Genomic DNA, 25900 nt, shown 5'->3' with positions numbered 1-25900 from the left:
GGTGAAGTCTTAACCACTGGATTACCAGGGAATCCCCCAGATTTTTATTGTTGTTGGGTGGATTCAGTTGTGTCCTGTTTTCGCTAGAGGAATGGTTAATTGACTTGCAGATAACAAGCCTGGAGCCTCCAGGTTTTGTTGGCTAAAACCACTTTACTGTACCTGTGCACTTAAGGTTTCCAGAGGGCTTTCTATTCTTGGGAAAGCCATGAGGGGTACTCCACGGGGGTCCTCGGGCTTGGGTTTGGAAGGCGATCCTTGTGTTCCTTTAAAGTTATGGACCACACACATTCCCTGTGGGATGAGGGGAAAAAAGATTAGGGTCAGACTGCAGCCATCAATGCCTGGCTATCTCTGTGGGTGGCAGGCCTGCCCCTTAGAATGTCATTGCACAGTGACTTTTGAGCCAATGTGTAGGGACCATGGAAAGACCTGGGGCATGGTCCAGGCTGTCTACTGCTGAGCATATTTGGGGTGCTGAAGAAGCATCTGTTTGATCACCAGATGGCCAGGGATACTCAATCTACCCCCACTGAACTTGTTTCCTGACCTATAAAAAATGGGAATAGCACCTGCCTTGCAGATTTACATTTAAAAGACATGACGCATAGAAACCATCTCATAGTAACAGCTAACATTTACTGAGGGCCACTTATGTATCTGGCATTGTCTGAAGGGTTTTACCTAATTTCATTTGACTACTCAACATTTTTATAAGGGAGATACTATTATCCTCTCCAACTTCGATAAGGAGGCACAGAGAATGTAGATAACTTTCCCAAGGCTACATAAACTCCATAGCCTCTAAATAAGTCCGCTGTAAGATCTGGCTTCTTAAGTGCCAAGTGAGTGAATTCGCTCAGTCGTGTCCGACTCTTTGCAACCCCATGGACTGTAGCCCACCAGGCTCCTCCATCTGTGGAATTTTCTAGGCAAGAGTACTGGAGTGGGTTGCCATTTCCTTCTCCAGGGGATCTTCCCGACACGGGGATTGAACCCTGGTCTCCCGCATTGCACGTAGAGGCTTTACTGTCTGAGCCACCAGGGAAGCCCCTCAATGGGGCTTTCTTTCATTGACATAGTGTTGATCCCTCTTTGAGTCATCTGTATTCTCTCCCCCTTTTAAGAAGCACCCTTAGGGAAATACCCTCTGAGAGATCAGTATCACTCGGCACCACTTCTGCTGCTGCTTCAAAGAGAATGTGCATTGTGTCTTTCACTTTAGGAAGAAAGATTGGATCCCTGGAAAAGAACTTTGAATGCAAATGGAGCTTGCCAGTTAGTGTTCTGAGTAAATGTGAGCATTTTCTGTGTGTGTCTGAGCAGGCAAAAGTGTTGTGGAACTGAGTTAGAAGTTGGGAGAGGCACATGTGCCTTTGGTATGTTGGGGAGGACATATATGCTGAATCCCTCTATGGAAGGGATAGGACAAGGAGAAGTTAGGTCACAGGCCCGTGAAATCCATCTACATGTGATGTTGGTCTTAACAGGTGCCTTGGACCAGAAAGGGCAGAATGGGAGCAAGGGCAGCAGGCTGTGATGACTTCTGTCTGCTGGGAGAAGCTTGCTGAATATTGTTAGGAGACGGATTTCATCCTGCACAGCCTCTTTAGCCCTAGTGATTTACCGTGAACCCTTCTGGGTGTATTTGAAATCCTTGAATATATATATATATACACACACACACACGCACACATATATACACACACATATATTTATATAAATTTATTTTTGGCTGTGCTTGGTCTTTATTGCTGCTCACGCTTCTCTCTAGTTGTGATGAGTGGGGGCTACTCTTTAGCTGCATTGTGCTGGCTTCTTGCTGCAGTGGTTTCTCTTGGTGCCGAGCACAGGTTGTAGGTGCTTGGGTTTCAGGAGTTGCAGCTCCTGGGCTCTGGAACACAGGCTCAATAGTTGTGGTGCATGGGCTTAGCTGCTCTGTGGTATGTGGGATCTTCCCAGATCAGGGCTCAAACCCATGTTTCCTGCATTGCCAGGCAGATTCTTTACCATTGAGCCACCAGGAAAGCCCAGTCCTCGACTATATTTTTAAAAAACTTTACCTCCATGGTATGTCCGTGCAATGGAATACTGCATAGCAAGAGAAAGGAATTACTGATGCAATGTGGATGAATCACAAAATAATTATGCTGAATGAAGGAAGCTAGGAAAAAACACATACATATTGTATAATTCCATTAACATTAAATCTTACAGTAACCTAATACAGAAGATCAGTGGTTGCTTAGGAATGAGGGGAAGGGAAGGGTGGGAGAGAAAGAGGTATCTGAAGCTCAAAACGGATCAAGTTATACAATTCGTGTACCATTTATTGTATGCCTAGCTTCCTTGGTGACTCAGATGGTTAAGAATCTGCCCACAATGTGGGAGACCCAGGTTCTATCCCTGAGTTGGGAAGATCCCCTGGAGAAAGAAATGGCAACCTACTCCAGTATTCCTGCCTGGAGAATTCCATGGACAGAGGAGCCTGGTGGACCACAGTCCATGGGATTGAAGAGAGTTGGACATGACTGAGTGACTAACACTTTCACTTTATCATACCTCAAATCTATAAAAATGAACCAAAACTCTTCAGGAAGTGTTACGTGGTTGAGAAGCCACTTATAGTGGAAACAAGATGCCCAGGAGGCATGTTCAGATAATAACAGAGGTCCCCCGGGTGCGATTAGCTGAGGGTTTTCCTATTTCTGAGTGGGACTTGCAAGTCTGGGCCAGAGTGGAGTTGCTTGAAATGCTGGAGAAGGGGCTGCCTGCTTCCATCAGTACTTTGTTCTCTGTTCTTCCCCCAAGCGGCACATAGCTTATGCTGCCAGTATGTCTCTGAGCAAGTATCTAAAGAATCATGGTTTGAAGGTACACTAAATTTTTGCTAGTCTGCCCATCCCCAGCCCCAAGGACAGGGTTGGAAGAAGTGGAGCAAGCCATCCTTCCTGGAGTGATCATACTCCTGGCCCACAGAGGGACTATGCAGTCATATTTCTGAAAGAAAGGACACAGGGTACTTGGTGAGTAACTGCAGCTCCCAAGGTTGAGGCCTGTGGAGCCTGGACTGAGACTGTGGAGTCTGGCGAGCCTGACTTACCAGGATCTAGGGCAGCCTTTCAGAGAGCACCAGAGCGGGGGAAAAAGTAGAGAATGCTGACCTACCAGAAACAGGGCCACCGCAGTGCCCAGGATGAAGCCCGCAATCACGTCAGAGCAGTGGTTCCGATACTCGGAGACCCGGTTGAGGCCCGTCAGGAAGGCTGTGCAGAGGGTCCCGAGGCACAGCACTGGCTTGGCCAGTCGGCTGCTCTTCGTCTTGATTGTGCTTGTGATGTACATCTAGGTGAGGACAGAGACTGGGGAGTGACCAGCAGCCTCTGTACACGGTGCACAGATACATGCACACGGACATACACCAACACACACAGACAGGCCCGCACCAAAGCAGGAACGATGGATGAATGCTCACTCATCTCAGAGCTTTATATTCTGGTGGGCATGGGAACAGAATTACAGTGACATGAATGACTGCATGATAATCAGGTCCAGAGCATGCAGTTTTTATGCAACAAACTAAAGAATCACTTGGAGTGTTAATAAACCCATATGAGAATCTCAGATGCCAGAAAATCTTCTATGAGAATTAATTTTATGGAGAAGACCAGGTAGGGAAGAGTAGCAACATTTCATTTCTTGAGTCCCGCATAATCCTAGCTACTTCTTCACACTTTCAATGAGTATAAAAGCATTGACCTCCAAACCAGTGTGTAACATAGATAGGTTTCAGTTGTGCTGGGAAATTGATTCTCACATTCCTTGGGATGGCTGTGATCAGTTCTGTTCATTCATTTACTCCAGCGTGTTTTAAAATTTTCTATGTGGGTGTATAAAAGGTTGGGAAGACCTGATGTTAGTAAATGATGATACGATTTATGACACATGAGACATACTCTGTTCTTATGACATTGTAAGGAGCTGCTTCTGCTGCTGCTAAGTCGCTTCAGTCGTGTCCGACTCTGTGCGACCCCATAGACGGCAGCCCACCAGGCAAGAACACTGGAGTGGGTTGCCATTTCCTTCTCCAATGCATGAAAGTGAAAGTGAAGTCGTTCAGTCGTGTCCCACCCTCAGGGACCGCATGGACTCCAGCCTTCCAAGCTCCTCCGTCCGTGGGATTTTCCAGGCAAGAGTACTGGAGTAGGGTGCCATTGCCTTCTCCGTGAGGAGCTGAATAAGACTTAAATATTTTACAGGCTTGGTTATCAACTATGTCCCTGGTGGCTTAGAGTAAGCAAGGTATGCCTCTTTCGAACACTTTGTCACACAAACTTTGGTAATGGTTATAGGAAACCACTAGAGGGCGCAATTGATCTATTGTCTCTGTTAGTCTCATTCTGAGCAACTCTGCAACCCCATGGACTGTAGCCCAACAGGCTCCTCTATCCATGGGATTCTCCAGGCAAGAATACTGGAGTGGGTTGCTATTCCCTTCTCCAGGGGACCTTCCTGACCCAGGGATCAAACCCAGATCTCCGGCATTGCAGACAGATTCTTTACCATCTGAACCACCAGGGAAACCTTAACAAGTGTGCTAAATGAGTTTGTGACTCAGAAAAATAGTATGCCAATACTCAAGTTGCAGTATAGTGTGCTTGTATGGCCTGAGCACATATAAGTTCAAATAGACGCATTTAAAAATATTTTAGTGGAAACTTAATTTCCTAGGATGATCCTTCAGCATTGGTGCGAATACAGGAAGATGCGATTTTCTTTATTATATGTAACACATACCCTACAAAACTGTGGTTAGATCAGAGTTATATAAACTAGAGGACATCATCACACCATTCTGAGGCTGAGTAGGAAATGTTGTTTAGCACATTATTGACCAAAGACGTATTAATATATCTTTTGGTACTGAATGAATTGACCAGAGGCATAGTTGTTAGGGCTTAAAATTGATAGAGTTCATTACACAACTTATTATAGTTATTATGACTAATGATATTTATCATGTTATGATAATTATAATTATCATTCACATTTTCCTCCGTTCAAATTTTGTTACAATGCTGTATATATTATAAATGCAAGTTTATTGCTGTAAAATTTTCATAAATGATACATCTTGAAATTTTAAGTGGAGAATTTTATGCAGATACTTTATCTGATTGTCTAAGTGGCATATATACTAATGTGTCAGAAGATGGTAGTTCTTCAGAATATAGTTCTGATTCAGACAATGTGAATATTCGACAAACAAAAGGACAAAAAAAAAAACCTTAGTGATCAATTCTGATATGGAAAGTAATAAAACTCAAGGTGCTGGAGAAGACGTTACAGGTGTGTCAAGTATAACTATTAAATGCAGTAACCCATAAAGTCTTAATGAAATAAAAATTAATTTTTGGTTGGCCAAAATAAAAATCGCTAGCCACAGGTGTTGGTTTTTGCAAAAATCCCCCAGTCAATAATGGGTTAAATTATATATTTTTATATATATATATATTTTTTAGTGTTTCATGTTTAAATTATAGCTTTATAAATCTTATAAGATTACAAACTATGAAAACATGGGCCTATGGTTCATTAGTATTCTTCACAGTATTAACTAGTACTTAGGAAATCCTTGTTAAGTAATTTCTGAAAGCACACATAATAGGGGCTCAGAAGATGTTTACATAATTGGAATCCTGTATCAGGGTTTATCTGATTATAGTCTGTCTGTGGGGCATGATTTGAACTGGATTATATCTGAATCCTTGAAAACACGTGTTCTACCAGCATATACTCTGAGTGAGATGACTATACTTCTTTCTTCTCAAGAGAAATTTATATTTCACTTGAGACAGTAGCTTAGGATGAGTAACAGATTTGTTTTTGTAATGGTGTTATAAAAATTGATTTCATATAACAATGACTTACGTCTGACAAAAATACAGGGAAAGGTGCAAGAGTACCTTGTTTCATATAACTTAGGTTCTAGGTAAGTTCTAGATAATCTAGGAAACAAATTGATACAGTATTTTGAAAGCTGGAAATTATGCCAAATGCCTGAAGAGACCTTGTTTAAAAAAATGCCTGACATAGATTTTTTTTTTTTTTAGTGGGTGGGGTAAAAGTGAGTCAAGAAACTTCACTGAGCTAAACTGGTTTGTTTGTAAATCAAGGCTTCTGTATTATTTACATTCATGTTTCCTTACTGTGGGGGTAGCTGAAATCATTTTTGTCATGTATTCATGAAAGAGTAAATCTAAAAGAAATAGGTTTTGCAAAGTGGTCCTATAGATGTGATTTTATAAAATGGACAAAAAAGGACCATTGTTCTAAAGAGAATATGAAGGAATTTCTTTTAAACCACACTAAATGGACCAGACCTGTAGTCAGTCACCTTTACTCCTCCTTGAATTTAGGCCGGTGTCTGGGACGATGGCATGGACACGCTTCCATCAGAAGCAGACGCAGTGGCCAGTGTGGTTACTGTCATTGGAGGGGAACGTGCTCCCGGGGGCTGGGCTGAAGGCACTCTGGGAGTTTCTAGGAAGACTGCATAGCTTGAAAAGGGCCTTTGCTCTGCCTTCTCCTTACCTCACCTTTCACCCAAGAATCTCTAGACTAGTTGTACCCTAAATATAAAGTAAGTTGAAGGAAAAGGGATGTTTTTAGCCAATAGTCACTCATCCACAGGTTAAATACACATATCAGTGGAATGTTTGCATTGATCCGTCTACTTCTACACTCTAGGTTCTAAAGAAGCAAAGGTCAGGCAAAGGTGAAATGATGTCATTTCCATGCGTGCTCAGGCACTTCATTCATGTCTGACTCTTTGCGACCCTATAGACTAAAGCCCACCAGGCTCCTCTGTCCACGGGATTCTCTAGGCAAGAACACTGGAGGGGGTTGCCATGCCCTCTTCCAGGGAAGCTTCCCGGCCAAGGGATTGAACCCGTATCACTTATGTCTCCTGCAGTGGCAGGTGGGTTCTTTACCACTAGTGCCTGGGAAGCCCTAGGTCATTTCCAAAGTGGGCAGAGTTAAAGAGCAGGAAAAATAGATGGACACCATTTCTTCTATTTTAAGATGTTAGACACACTTTTGCACTTTCTCTTTGATGAGACCAAAAAGTTTAGACTATTATACCCCAGTGGGGGCAGTCAAGAGATTTTATGATCTAGAGAATAGTGAGAAGTGAACTGTCGGATTTTGAGGGTCTTGCAGGATTGCCCATCTGTCCTGGCAAAGTGTTGAAGAGTGTTAGGAGGAGCAGAGGAAAGCCCTGTCTTCATCTGGTATTGCGTGTTGCTTTGGGCAGGCATTTGCCTAAGGCCTACATCTACAATCTACAGACAAGCGTGAGGAATATGTGCTATTCTGGAACCAACCAGAGCTTTGGTGCAGAGTGCTATTCTGGGCAGTGACAGAACCCCGTGTCCAATCCAGTAGCCTGGGCCTCTGCTCTGACTGTGTACTCTTAACAATTATCTGGGCCTCAGTTTCTGTATCTGTAAAATGGGAGGATGTGACTAAGTGATCATCAACAGTCATGCCAGAATTAACATCCTCTGGCATTGGGGTCTTACATTGGGGTGTTGAGGGTTGGGGCAACAGCATGATATAATGGAAGAGAAACACATTGTAACATGACTTCAGAAGCCACCAGAAGTGACTGTAATGAAAGAATGGGGGATGAGGATAGCAGAGACACCCATCACAACCCAAACTCCTCTCGGGTCATACTCACCGTGGCGTACAGGGCGGAGTAAATGCTCAGAGCGGCGTGTTTGGAGGGAAAGGACCTCCGCGCCTTCTCTATCACTTCCAGGTCCCCGGTGCAGATGTTCCCGTTGTTGATGAACTGGTGGTGCGCCCGGCAGTCTGTACTGGTGTAGTTGGGCTTGCACACCGTCAGGAAGTACGGGGTCAGGTGCCCTGTGACCACTTGTCCGGCATTTACAAAAATGTCAGTAGCAAAAAGCCCAAAAGCAAATACTCCTATGAGGAGATTTAAAATAATTAGGAATAGTGACATCCACCATAGATTGGTTTTTGTCCCTGAGAGAAAAACAGCAGTGCGAGCCCATGACAACCTATCAGAAAGCTCCTCCCTGGAGTCAAACTGTGCCCTCACCTTTCTCTTTCCTGCTTCCTAAACCACTGTTTCTTCCAAACTGATGCAGTCACGCTGCTGGTGGTGCTTTTCTGTTTTGTGTCAATAAAGTAGAAGCAGCATGTTCTCATAGGAGGATTTGAATTTTGGAGTCATAGAGCTGGGCTCTAGGCACTCCTTTGGTGACTTGTTTACAGTGTAAGCTATCTTCTTTGAATCTTAGTACCCTTATCAAGCATGGTTGCAGGGAATGATACCTCAGAAAAGAGTTGGAAAGATAAAATAAGACATGTGCAAAATAACCCCTAGGGTACCTGGCATTAAGTATTGGGTTGGCCAAAAATTTGAAAGGTGTTACAGAAAAAATATGAGCGAACATTTTGGCCAACTGAATAGTTACTCAACGTTGGTTCTCTTGCCTTCTATAGAATGTATCTTCTCCCTGGTCCTGTTGGAGATGCGAGTACTCCTTGAAGGAGTTATCATGGCAGGTGAGAGAGGATGAATATGTTAGGAGTTGTCCTTCAAAGAAAAAGATCACTCTAGAAACCCTGATTGAATTGAATGCTTCATTTGATGTTGGAAACAGAAAATGAGAATGTTGTTGACTGTATCAAATTACAAGCTGAGTGGTTAAACTACCACAAATGCATCCTTTTACAGTTCTGGAGATCAGAAGTCCAAAATAGGTTTCACTGGGCTAACATCGAAGTGTTGGCAGAGCTGTGTTCTTTCTGGAAGCTCCAGAGTAGAACTTATTCCTTGCTTTCCCAGATTCTCCCCTTCATTCCTTGACTTATGCCCCTGATTCTAGCAATCGCATCACAAGAGCTCTACTGCCATTGTCACGTCTCCTTCCCTGACTCCCTATCTTGCTTCTCTTACAGTGTTACATTGGTTACATTGTGTCCACCTGAATAATCCAGGATAATCTAAAAATCCTTAATCTAATCACACATGTACATTCCTGTTTGTCATGTAAGGTAACATGGCCCACAGTTTCTAGGGATTAGGGCATAAACATTTTGGGGTGAGAAAGGCATCATTTTACCTACCATGCTGACTTGACCTGTTTGGCTAAGAATCCTGTGGGTAGGCTATACTTCCTGGATTTTATCTGTTCTCTGGTAACTTCCACAGGAATATAGGATTGCCCCTGACTAGCTTGAACAAAAATGTGAATTCCTTATAGGAAGTTGCACTGTGGATTCTTCCAAAGGTTATGCATACATCTATAGAGTATCTGTTAAATGTATCAAGAGCAGCTGTGCAGAGCCAAGGTATACACAGGTTGCTTGAGGAGATAGAAGACTTTGCCAGTGCAACTCAGCTGTGGGAGGAACTGGCAAGAGTGAGAGGCAGCATTAACCCTTGTACATTTCAAGGATCTGCTATAGTTTTTGATTAAATTTCTATCCAATTTGGACTTCCATATTCAATGTCTTGAATCTGCAAATTGTATTGATTTCAGCACCCAAAAGTCAATCCATTAGATCAGAAGTGAAGACGAGTTTGGCTGAAACCTTCATCCGGTTTCCATTTTGGCTTGTATTGATTCTTACAATTTTCTTTTCTGTGGCTTTGCCAGGATGTGCTTTATCACAATGAGAACTGGCTCTTTTAATAGCTTGAGCTGACTGACACTCCTAGGACCTGACCTCTGAGACTAAGCATTCATTGATCATTCCTTTCACTCCCAGGTTCTGGAAGTCTGGCTAGTCTTTTTATATCTTCAAGCAAGATTCTCAAAGACCAGGTCTCTAGCTTTTTCAAGGGGCAATAAGTCTGTCTAGACATACTTTTCCAGGAAACGAGGATAATCCATGATTTGAAAAGAGGAAAGTGACAGCATTTTCCTCTGGCATTTTATTTGTTGGAGTGCTTCCAATTAGGGTGAGTTCTTTCTGAGACATTTCTGAGGATTTCTAGGTTCCTCAGATGAGTATCTGAAATGCCAGGTCTGTGGGTCTGTGATGGGCAAATTTCTGCTTTGTTGTCATGTGATACTGTTACTGAAAGTTGCTTTCCCTTTGTCCCTTGGCCTCCCCTGGATTATGTCTGCTTTTCCTGATGGCTTAACAAGCATTTGCTTTCCAAACATCTCATTCTGGTGTATTTGATGTAGCTTCGAAGGGCAGCCCCAGGACTCCACCTGCCTGGCACAGGCCATGCCAACAAAGTGTGGTGGAGCCTACCCTGGTGATTCACAGACAATGTCAGATCATACAGGGCTTTTGTAAGGCATTCCAGGCGTTCTTCTGTTAATCCTGAGCTTCTTGTGTGTGTATTACAAGGCTCAGAAGCTAAAAAGTGTTGCTTTTGTCCTTAGAGTCAGGCGGAACACTGTTTATGGCCTCCTGTACCGCAATATATGATTTGAAGGAGATCCTTTTGGAGTGTCCTACCTTGGTGTCTAAAATTCTTTAAGTGTGATAATCTTTTTGAAATTTTAACAGATACAGTTTTCATTCCTATGACCCTCCCTAGCTGGTTCTATTGATACTTAGCTTATGGCTCTGCTCCCAACAGTATTCCTTGCTTCAGGGGAGCTAATCACACTTCTTTTTTAAAAAAATATTTTAATTTATTTATTTGGCTACTCCAGGCCTCTGTTGTGGCATGTGAGGTCTTTGGTTGTGGCATGTGAGATCTAATTCCCTAAATAGGGGCCCCTGTATTAGGAGCGCTGAGTCTTAGCAACTGGACCACCAGGGAAGTCCTTGATCACATTTCTGAATGGGTTTACAGCAGACACAGAAGTCTAAAAGTAAAACTCTCTTAGCTTGCCAGAGCTACATGCTTGAGGCATGTACTGTTTTGTTTGGAATTCTGAAATGAATTGGATGGGAAAACCAAGAGCCATGGTCTGGAGGACAAGACCATTGAATTTCTGTAATAAACCCTGGAATGGGGAGATGTGAGAAGCATGTCTCCCAAGGAGGAGCTAGAAACTTACCTAGTCTGGCTGAAGGAGCGAAGGGGCTGCCCCCTTCCCTGCCCATGCTGGCTGTCAAACCCCAGGGGCAGCGCAAGAGAAACCTCCGGGATGATTTTTGAAAATCAAGCTGAAGTCTGTCCTGTGCCTCCCAGGATGTAGCTCGGGAGCCCTGCACACCTTTTAGAGAAGTTCCACACATGGTAGTGTAGCTATGGATGCCTGTGTTAGCAGTGGTGGATGAGGGTCAAATTTGTTGAGCTCTAGGGTACCTCACAGGACCCATACATTCTGGTGTAGAGTGGCGTGGGCACTTGTGAATCCATCAGGGATGAGGGGCATTAGAATGCTCAGAGAACCAGGAGGTAGAAGCAGCCTGGCTTTAGGACAGAGACTGGCATCGTTGGTGAGGTCTGTGGTCCCTGTTTTGACGACATGGATCACTATGGTAACCTGAGCTTGCTGCCATTTTGTGGCCTAAAAGAATCAAAGGATGAAGAAAGAGGAAGATGAAAGTGTTAAAAATCCTTTTTCCTCTCTCTCAGGGCTTTACCTGGATTCTTTGGACAAATTAGGATCTTTGGTCACTGGTAAATGGGGACACAGAGGTGAAACTCTGTGCCCGCTTCTTGTCATGGGATCAGTTCAGGGTTCCATCCTTTTACTCAACTGAGAAGGTCGTAGGGCAAGCAGTGACATAAGCAGGAAACACGTATGACAAAGATCTTCTCGGCTGCAGGTAACTGGTGTGCTGGCGAGTGCTAACAGGGCTCTTATCAGGATGTATTTTTGCCTCCAGAACAAAGAACTGGTCAAAATAAAGAAATCAGACTGCTCACTGCTGAGAAAGACACACAGGAGGCCTTCATTAGGAAGCCTAGACCCAGACCACAGAGTAATAATTAGCAGGGGCTGATGGGGTGAGCAAAGGAAGGAATATTTCCTTTTAGCCACAAAGAACCTGTGACCGGAGGTGGAGCCTTTGAACCGAAGGCCAATTATTCTATATTAAATTGCAAGTGTGCAATTTTGCAGCTTAAAATGGCACTTTGCTGACAGACTCTAACAGAACACTTCTCAACTAAAATATACATGATGACAGTGAAAAAAGATTGGCATTCAGAGTGCCAGCTCAAAGGGATAAGCAGTGAGGATTTCTGTGTCTCTTCCTTTCTCACATGTGTACACACACAAAATTTTACCTCATGAAAAACCTGAGCTTCTCTCTGAAGATCCATCATGGGAGAAAACAGGGAGATTTCTTTTCTCTCGTCTGCCCCCTACTCGGAGATCCAGGATTTAGATTGCTCAGAAAACATGGATGCTGTCACTCCACTGGATGAGTTCTGCTCTGTGACTTTGCCAGGGATGAGTTCCTTTTCCCCCTGTTCTGCTAAATGCATTTTAGAGACACACTCTGGGACAACAGCTAGGCAGGCAGTGGCAGGGGCCCTGCTGCTGGCATCTTGCTTCTGAGAGCTTTAGACCTGCACGCTGTAGAGAGCAGCGTGTGCTGGGTGCCATAGCTTTGCGTGACTGCATTGTCATGGCACTGGGGGTAGGAGGAGATGCCAGTTCAGTGGAGCTGAGGAACTCCAGGTGGAAACCTGCTAATTTGGAATTGGACTCAGTGCTGTGCATGCCAACCTGCTCTCAGGCTTAAGCTCTGGAGACTGGACCCGAGAGCAAGTCATTCTGTTCTTCTTTCTGTTGAGGAAAACAGAATGTATAGATCTTGCCCCACCTAAGACTGAAGAGGGAGAAATAATCACATATCACATGGGGTCTTGGGGAAAATGCTACTTTTATTTTTTTTACCTTGTATGATCAATTTATGTGAAATGCCTAAAATAGGCAACTCCAAAGATAGAGAGTAGAATAGTGAACATCAGGGTCTGGGGAGAAGGGAAAAACAGTGGGTGACTGCTAATAGGTATTGGTATTTTGGGAGGGATGAAGAAATTTTCTAGAATTAAACAGTGCTGGTAGTTGTACAACTTCGTGAACATACTAAAAACTATCAAACTGAACACTTTAAAGGGTGAATTGTGTGGTATGTGAATTGCATCTCAGTTAAAACAAAAACTATGAAATGTTTGCATATTTGAGTTACTCAAATTTACAACCGTTATATATAAAGCATATTTTTTGGGTTTATAAAGTTTTTTTGAAGTACACTTTATTTACAATGTTGTATTTTAAGTGTACAGCAAAGTGATTCAGTTATACATGTATATTTCAGATTCTTTTCCCTTACTGCTGCTGCTAAGTCGCTTCAGTTGTGTCCGACTCTGTGACCCCATAGATGGCAGCCCACCAGGCTTCACTGTCCCTGGGATTCTCCAGGCAAGAACACTGGAGTGGGTTGCCATTTCCTTCTCCAATGCATGAAAGTGAAACGTGAATGTGAAGTCGCTCAATCGTGTCCGACTCTTCAAGACCCCATGGACTGCAGCCTACCAGGCTCCTCTGTCCATGGGATTTCCCAGGCAAGAGTACTGGAGTGGGGTGCCATTGCCTTCTCCATTTTCCCTTACAAGTTATTACAAAATACAGAATATAGTTCCCTGTGCTATACAGTAGAAGCTTGTTGGTTATCTGCTTTATGTATAGTAGTGTGTATATGTTAATCTCAAACTCCTAATTTATCTCTCCTGTTCCCATTTGGTAACCATAAACTTATTTTTTAAGTATGTGGATTTGTTTCTGTTTTGTAAGTAAGTTCATTTGTATCATTTTTTCTTTTTAAATTTGACGTGTAAGTGATATCATACGATATTTGTGTTATCTAGCTTACTTAGCGTAATATCTGCACACCCATTCACGCTGCTGCAGGTGGCATTATTTCATTCTTTTCTGTGGCTGAGTAGTATTCCATTGTGTATGTGCACCACATCTTTCATCGGGGATGGACGTTTAGATTGCTTCCGTGTCTTAGAGTAGGAAATGGCAACCCAGTTCAGTATTTCTGCTTGAAAATATCTCATGGACAAAGAAGTCTGGTGGGCTACAGTCCGTGGGGTTGCAAAGATTGAGACACAACTGAGTAACTGAGCACATGTGTCTTGGTTATTCTGAATATTGCTACTGTGAACACTGGGGTGCATATATCATTTTGAATTATATTTTCCTCTGGATATATGCCTAGGAGTGAGATTGTTGGATTATATGGCAACTCTACTTTCAGGTTTTTAAGAAAACTCTATACCATTTCCTTTTCTCCACACCATCTCCAGCATTTACTGTTTGTAGACTTTTTGACGATGGTTATTCTGACTGATGTGCGACGCAACCTCACTGTAGTTTTGATTTGTATTTCTCTGATAATTGGTGATGTTGAGCATCTTTTCATGTGCTTTTTGGCCCTCTGTGTGTCGTCTTTGGAGAAATATCCACTTAGGTCTTTGCCCATTTTAAAAACATTTAAATTAAAAAAAAATTAGTATTTGAAAAATTTTTTTTTGGCTGTGCTGGGTCTTTGCTGCTACATAAGCTTTTCTCTAGGCTGCGGAAAGCGAAGGCTGCTCTCCAGTTGCGGTGGTCAGTCTTCTCATTGAGGTGGCTTCTTTTGTTGTAGAGCATAGACTCTAGGGCATGAGAGCTTAAGTAGCTGTGGCTGCCAAGCTCTAGAAAACAGGCTTAATAGTTGTGGTGCACGGGTTTATGGCATGTGGGATCTTCCCAGACCAGAATCAAACCCACGTCTCCTGCATTGGCAGGGGGATTCCTTACCACTTAGCCACCAGGGAAGCCCCTTTGCCCACTTTTTCATTTATTTATTTTTGACAGAGCCACATGAGCTATTTGTATATTTTGGAGATTAATCCCTTGCTTCATTAATCAGTTGCTTCATTTTCAAATATTTTCTCCCAACCTGTGGGTTGTCTTTTTATTTTGTTTATGGTTTCTTTTGCTTTGCAAAAGCTTTTAAGTTTATTAGGTACCATTTGTTCATTTCTGTTTTTTTGTTTTCCTCTATCCAGACAGGTATTGCTGCAATGTATATAAAAAATGTTCTGCCTATGTTTTCCTATAGGAGTTTCATAGTATCTGGTGTTACATTTAGGACTTTAATCCATTTTGAGTTTATTTGTGTGTGTGGTATTAGAGAATGTTCTAATTTCATTCTTTTACATGTAGCTGTATAGCTTTCCCAGTACCACTTATTGAAGAGTGTCTTTTCTCCATTGTATATTCTTGCCTCTCTGTTGTAGATTAACTGACCCTAGGTGAGTGAGTAAAAATACTATTTTAGACTAGTATTATACCATTATACTTCTTTTTTTGTACCTCTTATATGTGATTATTCAAAAGTGTCCATCTCTCCCATTAGAACTGTATAATATGCACGCTGTAAAGAGCAGAGAACACATCTGTTTTTTTGCTCAATACTGTATCCAAGTACCTAGCACCAAATCTGGCACACAGTAAACACTTAATAGACATTTGTGGAATCAATGAATCAACTGCAGAAGAGATTTCAGAGAAGACTGACAGGAGAAGACAGTACAAGAGCATAAAAACTTGTCCAAATTGTCTAACTTCTGTTGGGTCTCACATCCCTGACTCTGTTGAACAGGGGGTTGAGATCAAACCACTTAGCATGTAAGCGGTAGGGATCATTTCTCTTTTTAATAAAGGCCACAAAATCCAGTAGAGTGCTAACTGCTTAGAATTGAAAACTGGGTCTTTCTAAGTGTCTCAGGAGTCAGAAAACTTGTAAGTCATAATTTGGAAAGCAAATCACTCTCCCTTTTCAATACAGCAAGAATGAGGAAATATCCTTAATTTGGAGTATGAAGATCCACACTACATATGCAGGAGAGGTTTCCTCCTGTGGATGTGTATGAAGCACAAGAAATCTGGAAGTCATGATGCACTTGGGCAGTTTTACGTAGGCATGAACATCTTTGAGACACATTGCCCCATTTCTGACTCTGAGAAGCTGCGATGGTTGTCAGTTTAAATATTAACACGTGCACACATGGAAGCATGGCTCCTACATGTTTTTCTTGTGGAGAAACTAACACAGAGAATTTTGAAAGGATAGTGGAAAAGACATAAAAACAAGCTATCTGGGTTAGAGTGGTAATACTGCTCTCTGAAAAGGGGAGGGGATCTTAGTTCTTTCTCAATATATGTTCTCAACCTTTTATTAAACATTTCTAAAAGGGAATGGCTCTTCTGTCTATGCTAGCAAATCAAGGTAATGAAAGGGCTTCTCAAGAGATCTTAGTGGTAAAGAACCTGTCTGCCAGTGCAGGAGATGTAAGAGACATGGGTTCAGTCCCTGGGTTGGGAAGATCCCCTGGAGGAGGGCATGGCAACTAAGTCCAGTATCTTGCCTGGAGAATCCCCATGGACAGAGGAACCTGAAAGGTTGCATTCCACAGGGTCCCAAAGAGTTGGACACGACTGAAGCGACTTAGCACACACATGCTCCATACTGTTTGAGCTTAAGAATGCTTGAACATTTTCTCACTTTGAGAAGTTAACCAGCTTTGTGAATCTTTTATGGTAGTTTTCCCACTATGATGTTCCAAAAAACAAGGAAACACCCCCTCAAATCAATTCCTGGCCTTTATTTTAGTAGGAAAATTGATGGCAATCTTATCCTACACACAGGTACAAGCAAGAGGAATGGCGTCACCAGTACCATTTTTGACAGTGGAAAGGGGACCTCTAAGGAATTCTTATGTTCAACTTTCCTCAGTATATTCTGATGCAATCATTGGGTCTTCATTCTAGATTGCATCTTTCATCAAAGCACCATTGCAAACGGAATATAAGATGCAAAGAAATGAACATAGTTTCTTTTTGCTTCTCCTGTTGCTATGTGGAGATCCCTAGTGGAAAATCTCAGTGGAGAAAGTCATCCAGCTGTGAAGACCATTCCTTCAGGAAACAATTATGTCTTTAGAAAAAGGAGAGACAGTGAAATGTTTTCTTCTCCTTAACATGGTTTATTCAAACTGGAAAATTCCTAATGAAGATATTTTATCTGCAGTTACCATGTTCATCTCATTTCCTTGCAAGGTGTACTGAGGTGATGAGACAGATGTTTAAATAAGACTGCCATGGATACTAGGTAATGATGGTAACAAGATAGCTAATACATGGTGCTTAGAATGTGGTCAGTATTAATCTAAGTGCTTGGAAATATTAGTCCACCACAACTCTCTGAGGTAGACACCATTATCTCCATTTTACAGATGAGGAAAGTGAGGCACAGAGAGGTCAACTAATTTGACCAAGTTCATACAGCTAGTAAATAGAACAGCTGGGTTTGTTTTTAGTCTCTAAGTTGTGTCTGACACTTTTGCAGCCCTATGGACTATAGCCTGCCAGGGCTATCCTGTTCAAGGGATTTCCCAGGTAAGAATACTGGAGTGGGTTGCCATTTCCTTCTCCAGGGGATCTTCCCGACCCAGGGATCAAACCCAGGTCTCCTGCACTGGCAGGCCAATTCTTTACCCCTGAGCCACCAGGGAAGCCCCTGTGATGGGAATAGAAGAGCTGGGATTAGACACTAAATACTTACGGCTCTAGATCCAGACTCTTATTCACAACCCTCTGTGGCTGCTAAGTCACTTCAGTTGTGTCCGACTCTGTGCGACCCCATAGACGGCAGCCCACCAGGCTTCCCCGTCCCTGGGATTCTCTAGGCAAGAACACTGGAGTGGGTTGCCATTTCCTTCTCCAATGCGTGAAAGTGAAGTAGCTCAGTTGTGTCCGACTCTTAGCGACCCCATGGACTGCAGCCCACCAGGCTCCTCCGTCCATGGGATTTTCCAGGCAAGAGTACTGGAGTGGGATGCCATTGCCTTCTCCTTCACAACCCTCTAAGCTTATATTTTTATGTACTTAAAAATATATATATACATAAGCATTAAGCTGTGAAAAAAAGGACTTTAGTTCTCACTCATGCACTAAGAGGCAAGGATTTAGAGCATTTCCCCAATGAAATGTTTGCCTTGTCAACTCAGAAAAAGAATTCCTCTATTTTTTAGCCAACAATTTTCCAACAAGAAGATGGTAGAATACCTAAGACATGTCATCACTGAACGAGGCACTTTTCTCATCACTTTGGCAATGAATCTGACTTTGTTTCTGGTATAACAACACCATTAGTGCAAATTGATTTACATACATCAAATATTGTGTTTTGAAAGGAAGTTTCTGACAGGACTGAATCTGTCAGTTCCTTAGATAGTTAATTTCAGGGGATCACAGAACAAAGATTCTGGGGTCTCTTTCCTCAATAAGTCACAGAAACATGAAAGCTGACAGCAGGCTACTTGTCTTGATGTCATGGTTTTAATCAAAAGAATAAATTTTATGTAAATCAAATAATCTGAACTTCAGTTACTTTATCTATATGAGAGGTTTTATTTATTTAGACGTTTTAAATAGTCCTAAATCACTGGGTTATTATTGAAAAATCACATCAAATAGTTGTAAAAACATTTTGTACATTGTGAGATTTATATATTAATGACTATTTTTATAACAGGAATATTTCAAATAAGTTGATTATTAAGTTATTTTAAGGCAGAAGAAAGAGATAACACTAATTCTAACAAACTCAAACATGTATTTGACTCTGTTATTCATTCTTTGTATTAATAAAACACCTTTACAATATGAGGAGCTGGTGGTGTTTAAACAATAATCTGTCATTACTATAACTACGCATCATGGTAAAGAAAGAGGAAGAGTTATCAGCCAGAAAACCTCCCAAATGTATTTATAAATGAAGGAACAAACTGATATACTTCTGCTCCTCCAAAGTATAAAGTTGTATGATTTTTTAAAAAAGTCTACTTTTGGCCATGCCACATGTCATGTGGCATCTTAGTTACCCAAAAGTGAAAGTGAAGTCGCTCAATCGTGTCCGACTCTTTGCGACCCTGTGGACTATAGCCCACCAGGCTCCTCCATCCATGGGATTTTCCAGGCAAGAGTGCTGGAGTGGATTGCCATTTCCTTCTCCAGGGAATCTTTCCGACCCAGGAATCAAACCCAGGTCTCCTGCATTGCAGGCAGACGCTTTACCATCTGAGCCACCAGGGATCAAACCTGTGCCCTCTGCACTGGGAGTGTGCGGTTTTAACCACTGCACTGTCAGGGAAGTCCCCAGAGTTGTACAATTTCTTGGTAAGATGGTTCTATCTCAGTGCACTGGGAGTGTGCGGTTTTAACCACTGCACGTCAGGGAAGTCCCCAAAGTTGTACAATTTCTTGGTAAGGTGGCTCTATCTCAACAAGAGGGACTTTACTCCTCTTCATGCAGGACAGCTCCTCGGGGCTTTCTCTCAGGATCTGCTTCCTCCCTCACTCCTGTTGTGTGCCTGCTGTGTGCTCAGTGGCTCAGTGGTCCCGACTCTGCAACCCCATGGACTGTAGTACGCCAGGCTCCTCTGTCCTCCACTATCTCCTGGAGTTTGCTCAGATTCATGTCTATTGAGTTGGTGATGTGCCGGGAGCCTGTGTGAGGAATCCCGCCTGTGATAAAGGTCATGAGGAAGGAAGCCCGACAAAACGCAAAGGCGTGATCTGGCTTCGGGGGTTCCCCCTGGGTTTTCCTGAACATCTACCCCTAAAAACCAGAGTCTGCCTGCCTTATTGTACTGTGCTTTCCGCTCTTCTGCCTCTAAAAGGAATTAACTTAGGGCTCCAGTTAACAGTCTCCTGCATATAAAAAGAATGTCTCGGCCTGAACCCCCTTTGATGGCTCTCTAACTTGCCTGACAGGTTCCCCTGGACTTTTTGCAGCTTGTGAATTGCTTACAGCCCCTCAACTGCGAGAGGCACAAAGCTTAAGGCATCTTAAAGATACAGAGCCTTTTCTAAAGAGCTAAAAATCATATTGGTGATGGGTTTTCACTGTTGACTTAATGACTGCTGCCAGGCCTCCATATTCTTTATCTTTTAGACACCTGAAGGATGTTAATCAATGTAATAGGGATATAGAAAAAGGAATATAGTAGTTTTGATGTTAGCAACACTAGACTTTTGAGTTAATTACTTTTTTCTTTGTTATAAATCACTGTACTTCTTTCATTGTTATAAATTGTTGCGTCTTTGCTATGTAAGAATATAACTTTATTTAGTGCTTTCTGAGAGTGGCACCAAACTTTGGGAAGAACAACACTGTTAGGGCAAATAAGTCTTCTGGTTGACAAACCCTTATCAGCAAAAGGGCTGTAAAATGTTAATTGGCCCTCTGGCCAGAAGATGATGTAAATTACCTAAGACTTGTGTATACAACTAGGTATGCAGAGAGAGAGCCTGGTCTCGATAAGAGTCAGGGATGCTGACGCTGCATAATTTTATGTTATCCATTGATCTCTATGTACAAAAAAAGGTATAAAAGGCTTTTCTGGACAATAGAGGATGGGCCAGTCACTGGACTGGTTTCCCCCATGTGGTCTATTCTCCTTCTCTCCTTTTCTGGCTGAATTCCCATCTGGGGCGTGGAGGCTTACCATGTCTACTTACTTGCCCTGGCTTCTAAGATCCACGCGAGAGGGAGCCCAAGGTGGGGCACCCCCGCTATTCAAGTGGGTGCCTGTGGCCTAACGTAGATGGCGCAAGTTCCTCGTCTGGAACTTTATTGGCTTTCCACATAAACCAAGTTATTCAGCCTCTTTTCTCCACTAAATTTTCCTGCTACACTATTTCTTCTTAATCTCTCTTTATATTTCTAATTAAATAAATAAGTTTTTCCTCGCCACGCCATCCCTGCTTCGAATTCCCTGGTTCCACCAGGGCTGGACCCTGGCAGTGATGTTACCTAATCATTTCGTCCTTTGCCCACCCCTGGCTTTTCACCTCAGGTGACCAAAGTATTAGAACTTCAGCAACAGTCCTTCCAATGAATATTCAGGGTTGATTTCCTTTAGGATCGACTGGTTTGAGCTACTTCCAGTCTGAGGGCCTCTCAAGAGTCTTCTCTAGCACAATTCCAAAGCCTCAGTTCTTTGGCACTCAGTCTTCTTTATGGTCCAACTCTCACATCAATACATGACTGCTGGGAAAACCATAGCTTTGACAATATGGATCTTTGTCAGCAAAGTGATGTCTCTACTTTTTAATATGCTACATAGACCTTTGGTGGCAAAGTAATGTCTCTGCTTTTTAATAAACTGTCTAGGTTTGTCATAGCTTTCTTTTCAAGGAGCAAGCATCTTTAATTTTATGTCTGCAGTGATTTTGGAGCCCAAGAAAATAAAATCTGTCATTGTTTCCTCTTTTCCCATCTATTTACCATGAAGTGATGGGAGTGAGTGCCATGATCTTAGTTTTTTGAATGTTGAGTTTTAAGCCAGCTTTTTCACCTTCCTCAAGAGGCTCTTTAGTTCCTCTTCACTTTCTGCCATTAGAGTGGTATCATCTGTATCTGAGGTTGTTGATATTTCTCCTGGCAGTCTTGATTTCCAGCTTGTGATTCATCCAGCCTGGCATTTTGCATGATGTACTAGAAAGTACACCTAGATACAAACTAAAGATGGAGAGGAAAGATTTTAGATTCCTTACCTATCAAGGAACCTAAAAACAGGAAATCAAATCCTGGAGGGCTTCCAGCCTTCAAATTTTGCTCTTTCTGATTCATATTTATAAGTTTCTAAACCCAAAGCTGTTGATCTGAATCCACTTCCATTCCCACCACCTGACCAGCCTCAAGTTCCATCAGCAGGCAGCTGCCGGCCCTATTGGTGATGAGCCATCCTGATCTGGTACTGTTGCTCTCTGCATCAGCATTTCCCATCCACTTTTATTATGTTTTGATGTAATAATTTAAATTATTTCCAAAACATGCACTTTTAAAAATTAAGGTGCAAGTGACATGTAGCATTGTATTAGTTTCAGGTATACAATGTGATTTGATATTTGCATATTTTGCAAATTTTGTTATTATTTTTTTAATCATAGAAAACTTTGAAACTGCCCTGAGTTGTTGGGAGTCATTTCTTCCTTTCTTTGGCTGTGCTGGGTCTTCTTTGCTGTGAAGACTTTCCTCTAGTTGCAGCGAGTGGGGGCTACTCTCTAGTTGCAGTGGGCAGGCTACTTACTGAGGTGGCTTCTCTTGTGGAATACAGGCTCTAGGGCCTGCAGGCTGCAGTAATTGCAGCACATGGGCTCAGTAGCTGTAACTCCCAGGCTCTAGAGCACAGGCTCAATAGTTGTGGCACGGGAGCTTAGTTGCGCTGCAGCATGTGGGGTCTTCCCAGTTCAGGGATTGAACCTGTGTCTCCTGCATTGGCAGGCAGACTCTTTTAGCACAGAGCCGCCAGGGAAGCCCTGGGATTCATTTCTGATATTCAGACAGTATTTCTGCACCTCGCTGTGCTTGACTTTGTTGTGTGTGATCTTATATAACATAAATATTCGTAAAACTCTTTTTAAAAAGTCTTTGAAATACTTGTTATAGCAGTGGATTTTGACTGAGGGTGATCCTGTCCCCAGGGGACATTTTGTAATGTTTGGAAGCATTTTTGATTGTCACTCGTAGGGGAGGGGGTGCTACTGGCATCTGGTTAGAGGCCAGGGACGCTCCCATGCATCCTGCACTCTACAATGTAGGATGTCCTCTCCTCCTGTACAGAAAAGAACTAACAGCCCCAAGATGTAAATAGTGCTGAGGAAGAGAAACTGCTTTACAGCCAATAAGTTCACTGAAGCGCCATGAATTTGCACAGGTTAATCTGCAAAGTGCTAGAGAAAGCAGCAATCCTTAGTTCTTTTAGTTAGCTCTTAAGCATTAATTTTTCCATAGTCCTTCTAGTTAGCACTAAGCCACTCAGTTAGTCTTGTTATTTGAGTCCAGTCTCTAAACACTGGTTCTGGGAAGGGTCCTTGGAAAAGGGTTCCTTGAGTCTCATGACGAAATAACTTTCGTCTTGATAATTAGAGTAACTTGTAGAATTCTGGGTCAGGAGTCTTGTTCAGGCCTGTAATGCTCTGGTTCAGTGAGGACTGACATTCAAGGAGGACTAGACTGAGCAACCAAAAGCAGCCTCGGCACACCTTCTTGAGACGTGAGTAGTGTTTGAGCCCTGGTTATGCCTCCAACGTCAACCAAGGCTCTCAACCTCAGCATGCCTCCCTCTCCTGCGTCCAGAGTCCATCCTGGTCCCTAGAGGGAAGCATCAAACATCTTTGTCTCAAAGTCTGGTGATCTGGATGTTCACAGGGTCCAGAAACTGAGGTTCCACTTATTTCCTGAGATCCATCCTGGCTTTTGCCGCCTCAGTTATATTAATTCAGTTCAGTTCAGTCGCTCAGTCGTGTCCGACTCTTTGCGACCCCATGAATCGCAGCATGCCAGGCCTCCCTGTCCATCACCAACTCCCAGAGTTCACTCAGACTCGCATCCATCGAGTCAGTGATGCCACCCAGCCATCTCATCCTCTGTTGTCCCCTTCTACTCCTGCCCCCAGTCCCTCCTAGCATCAGAGTCTTTTCCAATGAGTCAACTCTTCACATAAGGTGGCCAAAGTATTGGAGTTTCAGCTTTAGCATCATTCCTTCCAAAGAACACCCAGGGATGATCTCCTTCAGAATGGACTTGTTGAATCTCCTTGCAGTCCAAGGGACTCTCAAGAGTCTTCTCTAACACCACAGTTCAAAAGCATCAATTCTTCGGTGCTCAGCCTTCTTCACAGTCCAACTCTCACATCCATACATGACCACTGGAAAAATCATAGCCTTGATTAGATGGACCTTTGTTGGCAAAGTAATGTCTCTGCCTTTCAATATGCTATCTAGGTTTGTCATAACTTTTCTTCCAAGGAGTGTCTTTTAATTTCATGGCTGCAGTCACCACCTGCAGTGATTTTGGAGCCCCCCAAAATAAAGTCTGACACTGTTTCCACTGTTTCCCCATCTATTTCCCATGAAATGATGGGACTAGATGTCATGATCTTCATTTTCTGAATTTTGAGCTTTAAGCCAACTTTTTCACTTTCACTTTCATCAAGAGGCTTTTTAGTTCCTCTTCCCTTTCTGCCATAAGGGTGGTGTCATCTGCATATCTGAGGTTATTCATATTTCTCCCGGCAATCTTGATTCCAGCTTGTGTTTCTTTCAGTCCAGCGTTTCTCATGATGTACTCTGCATATAAGTGAAATAAGCAGGGTGACAATATACAGCCTTGACGTACTCCTTTTCCTATTTGGAACCAGTCTGTTGTTCCATGTCCAGTTCTGTTGTTTCCTGACCTGCATATAGGTTTCTCAGCTATATACCTGGGTTCAAATCTGGTTCTTGTTGCTGAGTTCTAGAAATATCTCCGGAGAAGGCAATGGCACCGCACTCCAGTACTTTTGCCTGGAAACTCCCATGGATGGAGGAGCCTGGTGGGCTGCGGTCCATGGGGTCGCTAAGAGTCAGACACGACTGAGCGACTTCACTTTCACTTTTCACTTTCATGCATTGGAGAAGGAAATGGCAACCCACTCCAGTATTCTTGCCTAGAGAATCCCAGGGATGGGGGAGCCTGGTGGGCTGCCATCTATGGGGTCGCACAGAGTCGGAACGACTGAAGTGACTTAGCAGCAGCAGCAGCAGAAATATCTCCATCTACTTATAGGCCCATGCCCTACCTTGTCTTTGACATATTTGTTTTAGGGTCTACTCTGGACTCAGAACTAAAGTTGGGTGCCTGGGCACTGACATTCTCCTTCAAACTCTCCAGCCAAGGTCAACTTCCGTGGTCAACATATGGAGCTGGGCTACTTCACTGGGCACCTAGTTTCCTGGAATGGTCATTGTCCTGCTATGAAGTCACTGCCAACTCTAGACAATTCTCATTGGAGGGCAGCCTCTTCCTTCCCGCTTAAAATTGCATATTTGCCTTTGCAAACCCCCTATTTCCTTTTTCTACATTATTTCCCTCCATAACACAAATACTATAATATACTTATTTTAATGCCTGGCTTCCGCCATTAGAATATAAATTCAATGAGAGGAAGTAAATCTCTATTCAGTTCACTAATATGTTCTCAACACCTTAATCAGTGTTTAGCATATGGTAGATGCCAATAATTGTTGAAGGTTAAACATATGTTGAGTCCCCTGTTTATAATTATAAACACTGAATGCAAGTGAAAATGGACTGATGCAATCAAATGGAGTTTCCTTTCAGGTAAAGTACATCTAAATGAATTTCTAAATTGAGAAGGATTTTCTAGTTCTCAAAAAGGCTGACATTAAGCTTGTCTCAGGGTATCAATTCTTACAACCATAAAACACTGTGACCTTTGAGGCTGCATTTAAAATATTCATGCTTCATTTAGATCACACTTAATTTATGGCAATTAATTAGTGTTACATGAATTAACTCTTTACCATGGTACTTTCCAGTCTGTCCCTGGCTACCTAATCCTTAGACCTGACCTAAATAAATGGTCTAAGACTTACTTGGTATTTAATTAAAGTTTTATTAGAAGTAATAACAGAGCAACCGTGTGATTCCAAATGAAAAGCCCATAATAAATAGTTTCTGGATGACAGTCTATTTTATGTGCTAATAGACAATCTAATCTTGGTATATTTGGATCAGTATTTTTCTTTAACCCCAAGGAAAGTATTCAAGAAGGCAAGTAAACCAAAAACCCTCATCAAATTCTAATATTTTTTACCCATACTTTTCAGTTTTAAATGAAAAAACTATTATTTAATAATCAATATTTACAAGATATGCTTACTCAAGTATATTTGTGAATGAAAGGAATTTAAATATGACTTCCTTTGTTTTTGTTTCTGAAAAGAGAATGTAGAAGTTTATATCATCTTAGAACTTAAGGCTGTGTATTGTTGTTCAGCTTAATGCCTACCAAAAAAACTGG

At 42.4% G+C, this 25900-nt stretch overlaps 1 protein-coding gene across 1 annotated transcript in view; it reads right to left on the bottom strand.

Annotated features, from left to right (window-relative positions):
* Positions 1–25900, bottom strand: part of PLPPR1 (phospholipid phosphatase related 1) — a 139026-nt gene that overhangs the window by 5735 nt on the left and 107391 nt on the right. Inside the window, exons 4-6 of the mRNA XM_068974536.1 lie at positions 7748–7998; positions 3169–3345; positions 163–294 (exon numbers count right to left, since the gene is read on the bottom strand). Of these exons, the coding sequence (XP_068830637.1) occupies positions 163–294; positions 3169–3345; positions 7748–7998 (560 nt within the window). The remainder of the gene's footprint in view (positions 1–162; positions 295–3168; positions 3346–7747; positions 7999–25900) is intronic.

This window comes from Capricornis sumatraensis, chromosome 6 (assembly GCF_032405125.1).
Source record: "Capricornis sumatraensis isolate serow.1 chromosome 6, serow.2, whole genome shotgun sequence".
Lineage (NCBI taxonomy): Eukaryota > Metazoa > Chordata > Mammalia > Artiodactyla > Bovidae > Capricornis > Capricornis sumatraensis.
Note: the sequence above shows the minus strand (reverse complement) of the source record. Positions and strands in the feature narration are given on the sequence as shown.